The sequence below is a fragment of the Poecilia reticulata genome, chromosome 16, assembly GCF_904066995.2.
Source record: "Poecilia reticulata chromosome 16, P_reticulata-male-v2, whole genome shotgun sequence".
Lineage (NCBI taxonomy): Eukaryota > Metazoa > Chordata > Actinopteri > Cyprinodontiformes > Poeciliidae > Poecilia > Poecilia reticulata.
Window position 1 is genome coordinate 20,603,354 of NC_088845.1, and position 18,888 is coordinate 20,622,241.

Consider the following 18,888-nt stretch of genomic DNA (forward strand, 5'->3'; position numbering starts at 1 on the left):
CCTAAAGCTGTTTTGTAATCTAACTCTGCTTAAAACTATTGTTCTTTAACACATATTTGAGATATTCAGAGAACAGCTGTATTCATTGAATTTAAATTACACAAAGAAAAACTAATTACGTGACTTTTGAAGATAACTGGATATACTGGACTTGCATAAATAAATATAAACGCATGCCACACCTTGCAGATTTTTGTATAGGAAAAAAAAAAAAATTCTTCCAGTTAATATGTTCTATTTTGTGATGGTCCGTCAAATAAAAGCACAGAAAATACATTGCAGTTTGTGGTCCTGACATAATGAAATATGAAAATACAGAAGAGGTGTTGGTATTTTCTCCCAAAGCACTGCAAATGTTCCAAAAAGGCATAATTTTAGACATGTCGGAGAAAAAAAAACAAAAAAAACTTGAAGTCTCACGCCGACTGTTCCTGAACGCCGCCCACCAATGACGTAAACATTAAGCGACTGTCTCCGGGTCTGTGTATCGGCTGCTAACAGGAGCTTTTTCATTGTTGTTGTTTGGTCTCGCCTCCCATGTGGGCTCGTCTTCAGGTAGGACTCACCGTATTATCTCCCCATTAACCGCTTCTGCCCAGCTTGACGCTGACAACGCTCAGGAAGCTGCTGCTGTGACCCGCAGCTCAGGCTAACGGCTAGCTCCATTTCAACACCAGCTCTTAATGTATGCGGAATGCGCAACCATTGCGGATGTTGTGCAGAAAAAAATGCGCAGCGATGCGACACAGAGCAGGGGAAATGGCGTTTTAAAATGGCAAGCAGCGGCATCATGACTGTGCAGCCCAGCTGTTAGCAGTGTTTTGTTTTGTGTTTCAGATCTAGGAGGAGAGCCTCCACCTGGAGGATGCTGCTGTGTGTCAGACAGATGGAGGGGTTCATGTAGCCCTCAACCTGCACCTTATGCACCCTCAATGTGGGAGTAATAACACAACAGTGCAGCTGAGAATGGCTGAAATGCACTGAAGGTGCCACAAATAGACAGTAAAGTGTCTATAAATGTACAATCAGAGAACATGGTTGTTTTAATTGCCATTCTTCAAGTATGACTTAGAGTTTTTTAAGGGATACTGTTTAAAACAGTATTTAAAAATAGTTACATTTTATATTTCCGAAAAGGAAACAAACAAACAACAACAACAAAAAAAAGAAATCACTTCAGAGTGTCTGTGCAACAGTAGCCATGTTAAAATGCAAGCTTTACATGAAACTTTGAGCTGCAGTTAATGGGGAGGGGGCTGCCAGTACCAGAATTGGCCCGCCAGTCAGTTCTGCTCTAAACCAGGTCTGATCCATGACTGAGTACTACGAGGAGGGGGGGCTGCTGTACGAGCAATCACCTCCCATGCACATCAAAGTGGAGTCCCCGGAGGGAGCCTTTGGAGGGGCAGCCTCAGAGAACGGCTTCCCCAGGGAGGATGAAGACTCGGAGAACAGCTGTGACCAGACCAGCGCCTTACCTGGAGGACTTCCCTTCAACGTGGTAGTGGTGCATCCCAACATTATGGCACCCGGCATGTCATCAGATGACCTTTTGACCATTGAGCAAAGTAAGTTTGTAAAAGTGACGGCTGTTTGTTTGTTTGTTTGTTTGTTTGTTTGTTTGTTTGTTTGTTTCTATGCAAGTCAGCTATCAACTCTGAACAGCTTCCCTATTCCTACTGAAGAAAAGCTTTTCCCACAACATGATGCTGCCACCATCATGGTTCACTGTGGGGATGTGTTTTCATGTGGTTGAGCAAAATTAGAGGTTTGTAGGTTTGCAGTTTAACAGAGGAAAGTCTGGATGTTTCTCTAATTAAGCCGCTGATGTTCTAAAAAAAACAATTTATGCTGAGATTAAATTACTCTAAGGTGGACTTTTTATAAATTAGGTGTTTCTAGAAGACGGTTGGTAGAATAGGATGATTAAATTCAAGCACACCGAAAATGTTGTAAATAAGGCGATATTTAAGTTTGCAGTTGTAAAATTAAACGTTCCATGGATTTGAAAACTGTAACTGAAATTAATGTCAGGCATGTAAGGCTATTATAAGATTTGTTGCTACTAGTAAGTTAATCTTCTTTCTCCATTCTTAATACGCTGTTCTGAAATGCAGTTAAGTTTATCTTTAAAATCAAAAAGACAGTTTGTCAGTTTGTAAAATATTACACAAAAGTACATGCCTACAAATCTTTTGTGTCAATTACAAGGCTTGTATTTTCAAATGTGACTCCGAATTATAACAGAAACAATATAATCAGCAGAAAATTATTCAATTAAAATTATTATGACCACATTTCACTTTGCTCCTACGTTCTTATAATGTTCTTTGAGTTTACTTAATGCAGAAGATATTTTATTTATTTACTTCTTTTTTTTTTTTACATAACTCAGCAATCCATGTTCATGTTGGAAGAATGCTGCAGTGCATGGAATAGGACAAATTAATGGAAAATTTCATATATATAAGAGCTGGCCTTTTAGTATTTTTTTGTTATTTTTATTAATTCTCTATGCTATGACAGACATATGTCTGTATTTTAATATATGTTTCAAGGAGTAAGGTTTTGTGGTTTTGTGACTAGATACAATCTATGTAGTGAAAATATGTGGTAAATAGCTCTTTCATTCATAAATGTTACAAAATAGTGCGCCTATACCTAGTGGACCAATGTTCAAGATCATATCATTTATGTTGGTTATAGGTTTAAATGGAGATAAAAAATGTTGAAACAAAAATATATATTAATGAATGTCACACTAGATGTTTGTGTATGCAAATTGATCACTTAAGTAAAATGTGCTATCTTATTATCCATGATTATTAAAACACAATTAAACATGTTTTGTTTGACAAAAATCAGAATAAACTTTTTTTTAGGTAATTTTTTGTTTTTTCTAATTGATGTCTGACAATTTAAAAAAGAGGAAGTTTTTTTTTTTAAATTCAGTGTAATAAAAATATGGCTTTTCTCCACAGACAGAGCCATGTCGGCGGCGCTGGCTGCCGGCGGAGCGGGTAAAAGGAAGAGTCGTTTCAGCGGGGCGGAGCTGGAGGTCCTGGTGTCAGAAGTCACCCGGTGCGAGGGCGAACTCTTCGGTCCCGCCGGGAGACTCCGGCGGAGAGAGAGGGAGCGCATATGGGCGGGGATCCTGGAGAGGGTCAACGCCGTGTCCCGAGTGCCACGCACGCTTCGAGAAGTTAAGAAGCGCTGGGACGACCTGAAGCGGCGCAACGGAGGCAGGCTGGCGGACGCCCGCCACCGCAGCTGCTACCTGCCGTCCAGCAGGGGGGCGTCGATGCTCGGGCGCTCCTCACAGCCGAGTCCGAGGCTCCAGCAGCAGAGGCAGAAGCAAAGCAGCAGACCAAAACCTATTTTCCCCTGCTTCCCTGACTCTGACCCAGGTAACAACAGATTTTTTATTTTTTTTTTTGTGCAGCTGTATTTGCAGTAACTTCTGGTCCCATCACGCAGGTGTAGGGGTGGACGGATCAGACAGGGATGCTTTGGAGAAAGAGGAGGACATTTCTGAGCGTGAGCGAGACATGGGGGAGCCTGAGTGTGAGGCGGTGGAAAACAGCATAGATGACAAACTGGGATTGGGTCTGGGTCTGGGAATCGGACCCCCACCTACGTCGGAACGATGGCTGCCGCCTTCTCCTCTCTACAGCGCTCCTTTCTTGAACGGCAGCCCCCAGCCCAGCAGCCCCCAGCCGTCACTTGGGACGCAGCAGGGTCCCCTCGAAGCCCCGCCCCGCAGCTCGTGGCTCGAAGATGAGCTCCGAGGCTTAGGGGAGGCTGCGATTCAGCTGGGAAATCGGGTGGAGAAGAGCCTGCGGGAGTTCGGGGAAAGCTTCAGACAGGACATGAGAACCCTCGTCGCTTCACAAGAGGCTCTAGCAGTCAGTCTGCAGCAAAACAATGTCCTCTTGCAAAGGCTTCTGGGAGTGCTGGAAGCCCAGCAGCAACCGCAGCCCCAGCAGCATCGTGGACAACAAGCGCACCCCTCACAAACGCCTCAGCAGCAGCAGCAGCACTTACAGCCACAGCAGCTACAGCACATAGAGCAACAGCATCTGCAGCAGACGCAGCAGCAGCATCAAATGCACCTACAACAGCAGCCGCAGGTAACCCAGCACTCTAATAATCAGCCGGCGGTAGCATCGGCACCGTCATCCCCAGAAATACACGGCACTTTTCCCCCGGAACCCGCCGCAGACACGAGCGGAAACCTGCACCGGCCGCGGCGAGGGAGAGCTCTCGAGCACAGGCGCAGGAGACGGCGCTGAGAATGTATTTTTAGAAAAAAGAAAAAAAAACTGTCAATGTTTGAAAATGTGATGCTCTTTTTACTTGCAGTATTTCTGTAAAAAATTACTAGTTATATACCCTGTTTTTCATCTCACTCCATATCCGTAAGCCATTGTGTACTTAGGTCTGTTTTACAGAAAGGACTGGAGCAGTTTGTTGAAGTAGACTCAAGTTAATAGGGTGGCCTTTACATTACCCTCGGTACCACAAAAACGTGTGCATAAATCTGTGGTCAGAAAATATTTAAACAACAAAGTGAAGAATTCACTTTACAAACTTTTCCAAGAGGGGGAAAAAAACAGGCTTACTATAGTCTCTGATGCTCAGTTCGCATGTTTCTCTGCAAAGTTCGGTGATGCTCTTAAAGATTCAATCCTGACTCGGTTTTCCTGACTGACTACATCATCATAAAGTACTTGTGATCTGCACTTGTTTCCATAAATTGTAGTTTTGCAGCTGTTGTAAGTACCTTCTAATGTATGCTTGTGCTTTTTTGGATTTTCTGCTCCCTCACTGAAAGGAAACAAAGTTATGGAAAACGAGAAAATCACATTGAACCAGAATGGTGGCACTTCTATTCAGGGCATTCGGTCGCCACTAGGCATGGGCCGGAATGAGACACTCGTTTCATGATGAGCTTCAGTGAAAATTACCAAGTTTCACAGTAATAACATGAAAATTTAAAGGAGACATATGAAACCTAGTTCAATTGCTTTTAGTTAAAAAAGCTGTCAGCTGAAGTTTCACCTTAAGAACAACAAATAGCACTTTTTATTTAGTTTCCACACCATGACAATCCATGTTTTTTTTTGTAACCAAAAATATTTTCCAACATGCAAGTTTCTTTGTTATAAACGAGGAAGACGTTAAGGACTTTTCTTTAGGTGGTGACAGGCCTACGTTTGTATAGCACTTTATCAAGTCTGAGGGCTCCGAAGCGCTTTACGCTAGAATCCATTTTTCACACAATGATGGCACCACTGTCGGCAGCCACGCCAGGTGAAATGTGCTGCAGAAGGACTCGACGACTGAGACGGACAGGGCGTCAACCCACCGGGTACGGGACGGACTTCCACCCCTGAGCCACTGTTGTCTTTCTTTAAGCTTACAGCAATAGGTCGGGGAGGGGAGGCTCCCTTTTGCCTGATCAGTACTTTTTCTGGCACTGTGTGTTAAAGGGTTTTCGAAACTAACTTTTTTAAAACCCCGGTTCACTTGACAGCAGAATCAGGGCCTCTACCAACTAGTAGAGGTAAACTATGATTTATTTATAATGATTGTTTATATCAGTATTTGTCTTAAAACTTTTTTTTTTTACAAAAGTTTCCAAATTTTTATAATATTTCTTAAAAGGTACATTGTTTTTTTTTTCGTTGTGTCAGAAAAAAAAGTGTAGAAGTCAGCAGATAGGCAGTGTGCAGCAGGAAGTTAAAGAAGTGCCGAACCGCCATTACAGCTGGGAAAAAACTTAAATGTGATACTTTCTTTGGTATGTTGTGTTTTTTTTGTTTTTTTCTTTTTGATGATACTACTAACTGGCCCATGCCTAGTCACCACATGCTTGTTCTGTTTCAATAGTTTTCATTATACTTTTCCAGGTTTTGTCTGGACAACATTAAGCTGTGTTCTGAAGGTGCATTTTGAGATAAAATTGTTATATTTTAAAGCCTTTTTGAATATATTATATATATATATATATGTATATATATAGCTACATATATATGGGGGAAAAAAACAGGTAAGCATCACAGTATGATTCAGACTTCAGCTCGTGTTTATGATGGACTTTTAAAGCATTCATTAGTATCTTGCAGCTATTGATAATCTTGCATGCAGTATCATGGACGTGTTTGTAAATAGTTACAGAGGAGCATTAAATGACCATCTATGTAGTTTTGCACAAGTTATATTTTGTAGATAGATGCCGTCAGATGAAATGTAACTAAACTTAATAAAATACAACTATGAGCTGCAGAAAAACAATGCATTGGTCACTTGTGGATTTGTTACAGCATATAATAAGTCATTTATATTTTATTTTAATGAATCTAAGTTTCTTAATTGCTTGTGGTTAAAAAAATTTAAATACATAACAGAAATTTAATAAATCCAAGTCCTTGAATCCTTTGCAATCATTAAAAAAGTGTAAGTAAAGTATAGAAACAGGATTAAAATCAAAACTGATTATATAATTTAATTTACAACTAATTAATACAAAACTGGTAATCATCAGAAGCACATACAATAAAGTTATGTTGTTTGACAGACCCTGCTACTTGACCCCATGTCGAGTTGAAAAGTTATGGTGAATTATAATAAAGTTTTACGTGTAGTGTGTGCAACAACAAAGTCACAACAACAGTAAACTGGAAATGTATAATTTAAAGCTTCAAATGTGTTTTCTTAGATAATGAAGCTCGTCTGTTTGTCAGTAACGAGGGTTTTATTTTGAAGGTGCCGACCGGAAATGTAATCCTGGCTTCATGATCCTTGTGTGCTTCGGACTAGGGGGTGCATGGGTGAAACATGGCCGCCGCAGACCCGAAGTCTCCGAATCGACAGAAAACCCCCACAGAGGAGGTGGACACATCTGGGGAACAGGCCGCGGCGGCGAAGTCGGGATGCAGCCCGAACCAGACGGATGAGGCGGCGGGCGAGAAAAACGGGGTCTGCCCCAACGGTGAGCTCGGAGCCGAGGATGTTGGCAGCAACGGCGGCGGCTCTGTTGCCAGCCATTCTGGGGAGGTTGGTCTCGAGTCCGTTGCTGGAGCAGCAGACAAAACGACATGCGTCTCACCGGAGGACCGTGCAGCGACCGGAAAAATGGCCGAGGCCCTCGACAGCCAGCAGCAGGCTTTCGACTGGTCAGACACTGAAGACGACGAGGAAGGGGCGAAAACCCAGACGAAGGAAAATGATAAAAGTGGTATGCCAACAATGTTGTTGTACGTTAGAGTTAGCTTTAGCCTGGGGCTAACCTGAGGTAAACTATCCCCTCCTGCTCCCGTGCAGACTCTAATCTCTGCTAACGGTATTTTTCATAGCAAAATCAAACTAGGATCCCACATTGTAGACCAGCAGCTTTCAACACGACTTTCTATCTTTATGCATGCAGTTGACCAGCGTGGCAATGTTTACTTTCCTACTTTTCGGAGGTTGGTCTCTATTTTGTTTATTATCATGTGCACAAACAGAAAAAAAAAGATTATTGCAGATTTAACCATTTCCAATTTGTAGTCCTACTGCAGCTCTGCACAGAATAAGAGATGGGCGATATAATCTGAAGGTAAACGCTCCACTGCTGGTTTTCAGGGTAATTTGAAATAATTGAACAGTTCTACCAGAATACTAATAAAAAATAATATTGCTTACAAGTGAAATATTTACCAGTCATCAGAGAAAGTGAAACTCCTATATTATATAGAATCACCACACACAGCGATATATTCCAAAGCATGGTTTCTATTAATTCGGATGATTTTTGGCTTACAGATAACAAACATCCAAAATTCAGTGTCTCGGAAAACGAGAGTACCTTGAAAAAGATCATTAATTGAAACTCCTGGTGCCACACCTGGATCAGCTAATTGAACTCAAAGAACCTTCACATGTTAAACCGGCTCTCAGTCTGGGTCAGTAGGCTACACAATCATGGGGGATGACTGCTGACTTCACAGATGTCCAGAAGTCAGTCATTGACACCCTTTACAAGGAAGGTAGGGTCATTGCTGAAGAAGCTGGTTGTTTAAAAGTTATGTATCCAAGCATATTATCCGAAAATTAAGTGGGAGGAAGAAGTGTGCAACAAATGTGCAACAGAAAGGACTGTCAAATGAAATTCATTACAGAAGAGCCACAAGTAGTAGCAATGTCACATTTCCAGTTTCAAGCCTTTCCTGAACCAGAGACGACGTCAGACGCATCTTACCTGTGTTGAGGAGAAAAGGAACTGGACTGTTGCAAATGAACTCTGCATTTCATTTGTAAATTAAAATTCCAGGGTCTGTAGGAAGAGTGGAGAGGCACAGAATCCTCATTGCTAGAAGTCCAGTGTGGAAGTTTCCACAGTGATTGTTTAGGGTGCCATGCCATGCTGCTGTTGGCCCACTGTGTTTTCTGAAGTCCACAGTCATTGCTGCTGTCAACCAGGAAATTCTAGAGCATTTCATGATTCCCTCTGCTGACAAGCTGTATGGAGATGCTGATTTTATTTTCCCGCACCACTTGGAGCTGCCCGCACTGCCAAAGGTACCAAAAGTGTTCCTGTTCTTGATTGGCCAGCAAGCTCCCCTGACCTTTAACTCCATAAAGTATCTATGGACTGTCTTCAAGAGGTACATGAAAGACACCAGATCCAACGAGGCAGACGATCCGAAGGCGGAAGCAATCTGGGCTTCCTTTACACCTCAGCAGAGCCACAGGCTGATCGCCTCTCTGCCATGGCGCATTGATGCAGTAATTCATGCAAGAGGAGACCCAACCAAATATTGAGTGCATAGAAATATAAATAGTTTTATGTTTTTTTTTTACCATTAAGCCATAATCATTAAAATTGCAAAATCTTAAAAGCTTGAAATATTTTAATCTATGTGTAATGAATCTCAATAAAAGGATTGTTTCACTTTCTGCCAAGAAATATTGCACTTTTATGTAATATTCAAATTTTTTTAGGTGTACTAATATATTCAGACGTCATTACCTCCAACATTTGCTACTTTTCTAGAGTAAATGTATATTTAAGTAATTCATAGCTAATAAATACCTCCATCCATCGAGTGTGAAGAAAATGAGACCATAACAAATATTTTTCTGACATTATTCCACTTAATTAAAACAAAGTTATTGTTTTGACAAAAGAAAAATAATATATCCCAAGCGTTAAAATCTCCTGCAACCTTATGTAGCAAAGGCTGTGACACAAAAAGACTTCCAGTATGTGATAAGAACAACACACTGAAGCCATGTGCTGGTTGCTTCATGCTCTGGGGTCACATTTTTCCAGATAGATCTGTGGTTGCTTTCAAAGGGTCCTTTTCCACCAAACCAGTTCCAGTGCTTAACTGGTGCTGGTGGATACCTGGTGGCATTTTTTTTTCTGTGTCCACCGTGTCACAAAGTCCAAGTATAGCCCTGAAAAACCAGCTCTAACGCAGCACCAGTTTGAGAAAAGGGGGAGAAAACGGCTTGTTTTGTTTGGATGTAAAAAGGCCGGTTCATGGAGAGCACCAGCCAATCAAAATGCGACGAGCTCCATTTTTAAAACAGATTTAAAACAAAAACAAGAGTAGTAAAACGACGAACAAGCATAGGAATAACATTGACTGACTCCCATATCCCTGCAGTTTATTTTGAAATCACCCATGACGGATTTAAAGTACCGTAGGTCAATGTGCCGCTCACAGCTGATTATTTTCCCCTGAATTCATAAGTTATTTTGGACTCGGGCCGTTGATGCCCCACCCCTGAACATTTCAGATTTTTGACCACAAGTAGACGTCAGGTGTCTGAGACATTTTTTTTTTCTTTTAATACGACTGTTTACACTAGTGCCACTTTCTACTTCTTTTTTTGGGTGCACTACTCAAAAGTCCAGTTGCATTTGCATCCAAACTGGTCACATTCTGGAGCTCTGAGTTTACCTCCCATTTTCCAGCTGCCGGTTCCAGGTTCCCGATTTGCTGTGGTCAGTCACAAAAACACAGGATAAACCAGGAAGAGATTGGATGAGCCATTTATGACAGTGTAAAACTAAATGGGTTCTTTTACAGAACATGTTAAGAATTGAAACTTAAACTATGGAAAAGTCCTGAGAATGGATGGAGTTAGGAAAAGGTCCAATTTCCCATCAGTTTTGATGTGAAATCTTCAGTTGTCTAGTAGCTCAAAGTTGTAAGTATAAAACTGCTTTTTAAAATCTGATGCACATCCGTGAGACTTTTCAGGAGTCATAGAAGAAAAGGTGATTGGGTAACTTAAGACTCAGTTTGCTCGTTGCCTAGATAATATGACACAACTCATCTATTGGCCAAAACTTTACAAATGACTGGCCGGTCAGTGACCTTCCTCCTCTCACCTTAGCTTAGAAGTGATAGAGGAACAAAAATACCATTAAGTTATAATATTCCTCTTTAAGACCAAAGAAGTACCCGATTCTTGATATATTTGGCGGTTTTGGTCTGCTCAATTCTTGATAACGATATTAGCCAGTCATGTGTACCTTATCAATTGTGTTACACAGAATTATGGTAGATATTTAGGCTGTCTTGACATTTGCTTTAAGGTTATTTTTGTAAATTTATAACAGACACTGATTAGCACCAGACATTTGAAGTTCTTCTTATGACCTATAGTAAACTAATTGTTTTCTACTAATTTTCCTAAGAATTCAGAAATCTCATATTTCTTCTTAGAGCAGTTTAAGACTTCCTGGAAAGGTGCAATATGAACTTTATTAAAACTGTAATTCTGAACCGTTTTTGACAATTAGTAAGATTGGTTAGTTTATAGATATTTTAAATAGAGTCTGATAAAAGCTAAAAAGTAATTTTTACAAAATCAATAATTAGGATTTTAATCATCTAACTATGAATTGACTTTAGGGCTGCATATTAGAAAATCATGCTGTGGTGACAATATTGGTAATTACTGACAACAATTGTGATATGTGTCTGTTTACAATACAGATCTGTAACTTGTAGTGATATTATTGCACACCCTGATATTGCAATAATAATATGTTGGCGACATATTGTGCCTGTCTAATACACTGAAGTGCAATTAATAATATTAAAGCTAATTTCATTCGAGTGCTACTCGATAGGAAAAATAATCTCTTTATTAAATTTTAAATTTGTAGCACTAGAGACTGTCATTTCTATGAAATATAAATATCAGTTTTAAATATTGTGTGCATTATTAATAACTTTGTCTCCTTTAAATGTTAATATTGAACTACAACCAAAATTTAATATGATTTGAAACGACCAGAAGTCAAATGAACACGGTTGGGTGCATAAAACCCAGGTTTAATTAAACCAAGGCCCAGACTCTCTTAGCATTTATTCAGTGGGAATTGTAGCAGATATGTTTTGCATGATAATGCATTCAGCAGCCAAAACACAAACAATATGTATTGTGCAGTGCTTTTGAGTCGAACCTAAAATATCAGCAGAGCAGGGATTCTGTGACTGTCGGGCAAAAGCGATGATGAGGTGAAAGATGTGTGTCAGAGGTCGTGCGCTCTACCTCCTGCGCCACCGCTGCTCTCTTGGTTTAATCATATTCATTTGTGTAGATTACATCTGCACAAAATATCAAATCACAATCGTCACAATATTAATTTGTGTATAATCAGGAGCGACTGCTTGGATGCAATATTCAGTATAACAAACATATATTTGAATTGTTGGATAGACTTTCTAAATTGGTCACTCTAAATTGTCCTTAGGTGTATGTGTGCATGTCCACACATACACACAATGGTTGTGATGAAGAAAAAGAACAAGGCATAATAATAATAATTGACATATCCATTACAGTGTTACAGCAAGGGTTTTACAATTGCTCTTTTTCCTGAAGTTTTGCGGCCCTTATTGGAGAGCATTTGAATATTTAAACAGGAGAAATCTATAAATAATGCAAACTGTTCATAAATACAGTTTAATCCCATGATACTAAACTCTGCGACTGAGTGTTCATGTGCAGGCAACCAAATCAATTTTACATCATCCAATTTTAATTATTTAGCTGATATTAATATAAGAATGAATCAAATTTAAATTGGCTGAACTTAATTAAAACAAACCACATACTTGCAAGTGATATGAAAATGCTATAGTGTCTTACATTTTTAATAACTTTGTGTAATAGAAACTGCTTTTGTTTTGTTTTGTTTTTTTAATCTTTGGGGCTGCATTCGTGATTTGCTATAAGGCTTAATTTAGTTTTCCAGTTCAGTCTTGTCTCGCTTGTTTGAAAGGTTCAGCAGGCACAAAGCGATCCTTTCCGTTTATTAAAACGGACGACTGCGGTATCCCCATTACAATTGTTCCATGGGCTTTTCCTTGCACTAAAAGTGGTGAGGGGGGGAAATAAATACCTGTTTCCGTTGAAAGGTTTACTGCAGCTAACATTTCAAGCACTGTGAATTAAACTGTACTTTTCAATAATACAACTGTCCAAATTGATGAACGTTCAGCAGTCGTTTAAGCCAACAACTGATATAGATTTGAATGACCAAGATCAGAAGAGACTTAAGAGTGTTGGAGAGATTGTGACAATGAAAAAAAAAAAGATGGTAGTGGAGAAGATGTTGGCTAGTTCCAATTAAAATAATTACTCCCAAAGTTTTCCTGGTAATATGCAACTCATTTCCTATTATGCCAACTGGTAGCTCTACAGATAGCTTTAGATCCGCAAGTCTGCTGATGGTGCAACAATTTCTAATCCTGTGAAGTTTGATTAATCATTAAAGCTGTATGCTGTGGTGTGCTTTTGTCTTTCAGACCTCAAAGTTGCTGAGACTGTTAACAACGCGAGGCAGGACGCTCCTGCTGAAGCAGAATCAGAAAAGACTGACGATGGGGAGAGTTCACCAGACAAGTTGCCAGTTGAGGACCTGCGGGGTGAAGTCGATGCCACGGAGGACAGGGCAGATGATGACGAAGAGGCAGATTCTTCAGCTAAACAAAGAAAGTGCCGCTGGGAGTGTAAGGAGTGTGGCCAGAAGTTTAGCCAGCGCGAGATGTTCAACCTTCACCGGCACTTTCATGCGCACGAGGACGAGCTCCTGCCCCCGACCTGCAAAGAATGTGGCCTTACCTTCCAGCACCGCAGCAGCCTCATCAAACACAGGAACCAACACAAAGAAAAAGAGGAGACCCTCGAGACTACAAAGTTGGAGGACGAAACGCGGGCTCAGTTTAGGTATCAGTGCGCAGAATGCAAGAGGATCTTTTCTCAAGTGAGCAAACTAAGGGACCACGACTGCAACAATGCAGCAGAAAAGCCTTACCATTGCACTCTATGCCGCCAAGATTTCCAGTTCAAAGTATCTGTTACCAAGCACATGATGATGCATTCCCGCGAGTGCACCTTTAAATGCCAAGAGTGCAGCCAGACTTTCCCAAACATCATGTCCCTGCGCTTCCACCAGAAATCCCACGCTGCTCTTAAACCATACGAGTGTCCAGAGTGCGGCATGGCTTTCAAACACTACTCCGTCATGGAAGACCACCGGCGCAAGCATGTCGACAACAGCCGCTCTCACCTCTGCAACATCTGCGGCAAGACTTTCAAGTACAGCAGCCTCCTCCATCAACACCAGTACCTACACACTGGCCAGAAGCCTTTCCACTGCCCGGAATGTGGCAAAAAATTTGCTTTCGCCCAGAACATGAAGGCGCACTGCCGCCAGCACAGGCTACGAGAGACAAACTCATCTGGTGAGCCGCCTGGAAAGCAGCCTCTCACTTCTGGACATGAGGCAGCTAAAGGTCCCGAGAAGGAGAACACCCATACGACTGAGGATACAAAACGCACCTTCGGCTGCCCTCTCTGTCCCCAGACCTTCTATGTTGCAGCTAACCTGAGAGCGCACATGCAGTTCCACGAGGACGAGTATGAAAAGCAAGAGAGGCTACTTCAATATCAAGTGGTGCCCAACAAGCACTGGGAGAAGGGACACACCTGCCCACACTGCCCCAGTGTTTTTCGGGACGAGCCTGGTTTAAAAGGACATCTGTTAAGTGTCCACAAGCCAACTGCACAGTATTTAGAAACCTTATCCGCACCAAAAAAGCAGCTTACTCAAATAAGCAGCGATAACACGCAAGGGAAGGCATTAAATATTAAATCCTACAAGTGTTCAGAGTGCGGGAAATCATTCCGGCACCGCTCGGTGTTGGAGCTGCACATGAGAATACATTCCAAGGACAAGCCATACCAGTGCAAAGTATGTGGCAAGGGTTTTAGATTCAGCAGCTACCTGCAGCAACATCTCATCATCCACACGGGCAAGAAGCCGTACAAATGTCCAGATTGTGGGAAGGACTTTGCCTTCCTTCAGAACATGAGGACTCACCAGAAGCTGCACCAGCAGAAGCCGTTCCGCTGCACCAGTTGCCGTAAAGGGTACAGCAGCGAGACCCAGCTACAGCAACACATGCTGTCGCACAACGGCGATAAGCCGCACAAGTGCGAGCTGTGTGACAAGAGCTTTGGCTTGGCATACTTGCTCCGCGACCACATGAATACGCACACGGGGGAGAGGCCTCACCGCTGCGAGGAGTGTCACAAATCTTTTTCCTGGTTCAGCAGCCTGCTGGTTCACCAGAAGATCCACGCTCGCAAGAAACAGGGTCTAAGTCACTACAACTCCTACCCTTCTGGTACCAGGATGAGAGGCAGGGGCAAAAGAGGAGGGAGGCCAGCGTGGGGGTGGTCGAGACCATCCGGGGTCTCAGAGATGGTCGCTCCTCAACAAAACCTTTACCCAGTTTCACCTCACAGGGACGCTGACTTGCACAGGCAAGTGCGTCAGCAGCCTTTGCGTCCACACATGGATTTACAAACGAGGCATCTGACCGAGGCGTGGCCGTCTGAGCCGCACTCCCAAACTCTCCAGTGGAGCATGGACAGTAGAGAAGCGCCTGCACCCTCACAGCACCATTCTCAACCTCTACAATATGACACTCCAACGCAGCCACATCATCAGAGGAGTCCAGGATGGGCAGATATGCCCTTAATGGGTCTTGGATCGGCTCCGAACTTGGACTCCCATATGAAGGACAGTACTTCTTCTGTCCTGGGCTCTCATATACCAAAAAAAACCAGCCCATCAGCGGTTAGTGAGATGACGCAACAGAGGCAGCATAAACTGTCGTCATGGAATAGCACACCAACATCCACAGCCATGGCCTCCACAAGCTCTTTGCAGCACGATTTCTCCATTCCCCCCTCCTACATGGACGGAGCAGCACTGTGGAGTGTCCGGCCCACTCCACTGACAAATTCTCAGAGTTCCCCAAACAAGCTCAGCCAAGACCTGCAACTGCCAAGGTGGCCGGGCGGTGCCGAGCCGTCCACGCCTCCCAAGAAGGAGGAAAGGCTGTGGGACATCAGCAGTCCTCCAGTTATGTCTTCGACTGTTACTCAGCCAGAAAAGACATGGAATGGCTGCGAGCCGCAGAAGCCGTGGGCATCTGGCCTCACAGTTGCCCCCGCCTCAGCTCAGATAGACCAAAGCAGCTCCATGCCAATTTCAGTTCCCACTTCTTCTCACGGGGTTGCCAACAACTTGTGGGACATTCAAATACCTCCAGGGGCTGCGAAGACTGTGAACTCTGTGGAAAAATTAGTAAATAACCAAGAATTTCAGAAACAGGTGTCGCCCAGCTGGAGCAGTGTGCAGACCTCCACTCAGAAGGTCCCCATCTCCATCCAGTACGAGCCTCACCGTTTCAGTCAAGGGATCGGGACTCCGGTGTGGGCCTTCCAGAACAACTCCGTTGGACCTCAGACTCTGCTTCCCGGCCAGCTCAAACCAGGGGGCGGTCAGGAGCTGCAGCAGCAACCAATGGCAACGGCCGCTCAGATAATCATAAACCAACCTTCTCCTTTTTTCTCCCCTCCGCTCGCCCCTCTACCTCCTCTGGCTTTGCCAGGCCCTCACCCCCTGCACTCTGTTGCGGTCGGTGCCATGCCCAGACCTCCACACCCGAATATCTTTTTCACACCACAGCCAGTCATGACTGAGAGACCACATATGCCGCAGACCCTGCCCCTACCTCAGCTCCCGCCGCAGACCGAACCTCACAAACTCGGATCCCGTCTGCCTTTTCCACCGGAGCGGCTTCTCCAGTGCATGATCTGCGGGCTCTCACTTCCCCGCGAGCTGGATCTACAGATGCATTACCTGCAACATGCACAGGGGGAGATATGACATTTCTACACTAGTAACAAAACTTAGTTATGTTTTTATAATTGTCTGTAAAACCTCATTCATTTGACACTTTGCTGTTGAATGGAAATGATACAAAAAGAGACATATGTGAAACTAGACCCAATTTGCACATTTGATTTTAAAGTTTGTAAGACTGTGCGGTGTGTTTGAGTAGAGGACGTACACGTGTGTTAAATTGGTTTCACCGTCTTAAGATCATTTCAGCGGTCCAGATTAATGAGGTTCTGCAGGCTACATTTCATTTATTGCCAATGACGTTTAGATTTAGATCTTATTAGGAAGTTTTCTAGTTCAGTCCCCATGTCTTGAACCATTTGTACTGTGTTTCTCCATGTACAGTATACGGTGTGCCTTTTATGAGTACAGTCTGCATGTCTGCTGTCTTGGTATTCTAGGCCCTAGTTTGTGCTTTTAAAGTAGAGTAAACTGTGACCTCATCCTGTTGAAGACAGCGCAACGCTAAATGTGCTGAAAAGATTGGGGCTATGAGGTAAAATTTATTTTAAAGCATACATTGACTTGCAAAAGTATTTATACCTCAACATTTTTTTGCATTTTTGACACTTTACAACCAGAAACATGAATGCATCTTTGTGGGATTTTATGTGACAGAAAGTATTAAAAAACTGCAAGGTGGATCATGAATTACTCCAAATTACTTTTTGAGGCATCAGAATAAGCCTCTGTCAACAAGGAACACCAGTTTATTTGTAAAAACTTTGCACCATTTTCCTTCCATTTTGTGGTTATACGTTTTTTCTCATAGCATAAAATCCTAATGCTATATGTTTGTGGTTGTACCGTGACAAGACGTATAAAAAATTTTATTGGTATGAATAATTTTGCAAAGCACTGTACAAATGAAAGCTGCTGGCCTACCGGTGTAATCTCTGCTAGAAAGTTCCCGTATGCACACAGAGCCATGGGCTGGGTCCAAATGTCTTGCCAATCAACACAGTAACCATTGTGGGAATCTAGCTGAAGCAAAGTGTCATTAACAAAACTAACCATGTGTGATTTAAAAGCTTCTATGTTAAAGGTTTTCAGTAAAATTAATCATGAATATTTAGTCACCATTAGGAAAGTATGACACTGTTTGAAAGTGAGTTTTGTAATAAACCAGATTTCAATTTGTGATTTGTCTTCTTCCCCCCCCCCCCAACAATAAGACAAACTGGTGTTAAACTTTAGTCAAATTGATCCTGTGTGAATTTAACAGAAATGTACCTATATTTATAAAACCAATTCCCACCTATAAGTGTTTAAATGTATTTTTGTGATCAAACATTTCATTCCATGACTGTAGCTCTAGTCAATTTCCGATTCTCATTTTCCCTGTTTTTAAAAATGGAGTAGCTTCACTGGGACATTATCAGTCTGAAAACGTTTTACTGCTGTACAATAAACACATTTATTGTTTGTAAAAGAATAATTATTCCCTTTCCTGTGCATTCATTGGTTACAAAACTGACCCTTCTACCTCTACCTGTGGTTTTAGCATGGAAGTTTCTCCCATCATGTCCTTACATTGGATTAAATAAAACCTGCCTTTGATTATAACATTGTTTGGTGCTATGTTTCACACATCTGAGAATTATTTTTTTTTCATTTGCATGTTTATTGTATTTTATCTTGCAGTTTGGTGCTTTTGGATCCCCAAATGTCCTAAAGTGTCACATTTTAATATATACACAATTAAATGACTACTTAAAATGGCAAAAATGGTTACAACTGGAAGCATACTTTGGCAATTTGTAAAACAGAACTGTTGTTGAACCTCTATATCAATTATTCACAGATGTATAATCAGTCAAAACTTATCCCAATTCAGTAGGACAAATTATTAAATAATTATTTAATTTGGGACTCCATTAATTATTAAAAACATAACTGACCTAGATATTTTTATTTCCAGGCCATGAATAATTTGTAATGGAACCGAAGCTGGGATAATGGAAAAAAATATATATACAGAAAATGGAAAAATAATTTTACTAAATCTAAACTGTTGGTAGAATAAATTACATGTAAACAATGAGTGCATTCAACTGTATCAAATATATTTTAAACCTTTGTGAATTTAAAAAGTAAAGATCACCTTAACGTTTGACACAATGAGCACTTGATATCAAAAGTCCTACTAATTCTAAATCTGATATAGTTACTCAAAACTGGTCCTATTAACATTTTGTAGACTCCAGGTGCCATAAGTAAAATTATTCCTGATTCATAAAAGCTTGACCTAAAATCTTTAAAAAGAAATACAAAACTGAAACTGCATTTTTGCTTTACGTTAGTTGGAATGGAATTATGGAGAGATAATGTTAGCAAAACAAAACACAGAGATAACAAAACGAAATACACAAACATTGAAAACATGTTTCTCAAAAACGGAACCATATTCAGCTAACATTTGAACGAACGAGAAAAATGAACCATTTGAAGAACTAAAACATAAGTCACCTAAACATTTTTCCTGACTGATGAAACTCGTAACCCTCCTGACCCCACTAATGGACAAGGGTGTAAAGAAAATGGATGGATGGATGGATGGATGGATGAAACTCGTATTTAAAATTGTTATTTAAGCCTGACAAGTCTCCAGCAGGAGG

At 41.6% G+C, this 18,888-nt stretch overlaps 2 protein-coding genes across 4 annotated transcripts; both read left to right on the plus strand.

Moving 5' to 3' along the window:
- Nucleotides 1–400: 400 nt before the first annotated feature.
- On the plus strand, nt 401–6,297 carry LOC103478466 (uncharacterized). 2 transcript variants are annotated; one of them, XM_008432352.3, is made up of 4 exons: nt 401–555; nt 838–1,568; nt 2,982–3,407; nt 3,478–6,297. In XM_008432352.3, the coding sequence occupies exons 2-4, from the start codon at nt 1,313–1,315 to the stop codon at nt 4,290–4,292; spliced, it is 1,497 nt and encodes a 498-aa protein (XP_008430574.1). In that variant the 5' UTR covers nt 401–555; nt 838–1,312; the 3' UTR covers nt 4,293–6,297. The 2 variants fall into 2 exon arrangements, with proteins under 2 accessions (XP_008430574.1, XP_008430575.1); XM_008432353.3 differs by having other exon boundaries at nt 3,484–6,297.
- A 346-nt stretch (nt 6,298–6,643) lies between these two features.
- Nucleotides 6,644–17,836, plus strand: LOC103478705 (uncharacterized). 2 transcript variants are annotated; one of them, XM_008432707.3, is made up of 2 exons: nt 6,644–7,240; nt 12,819–17,836. In XM_008432707.3, exons 1-2 carry the CDS (start codon nt 6,841–6,843, stop codon nt 16,253–16,255), a joined length of 3,837 nt encoding a protein of 1,278 aa, XP_008430929.3. In that variant the 5' UTR covers nt 6,644–6,840; the 3' UTR covers nt 16,256–17,836. The 2 variants fall into 2 exon arrangements, with proteins under 2 accessions (XP_008430929.3, XP_081473082.1); XM_081616956.1 differs by lacking the exon at nt 6,644–7,240 and adding an exon at nt 7,262–8,030.
- The last annotated feature ends 1,052 nt before the right edge of the window (nt 17,837–18,888 follow it).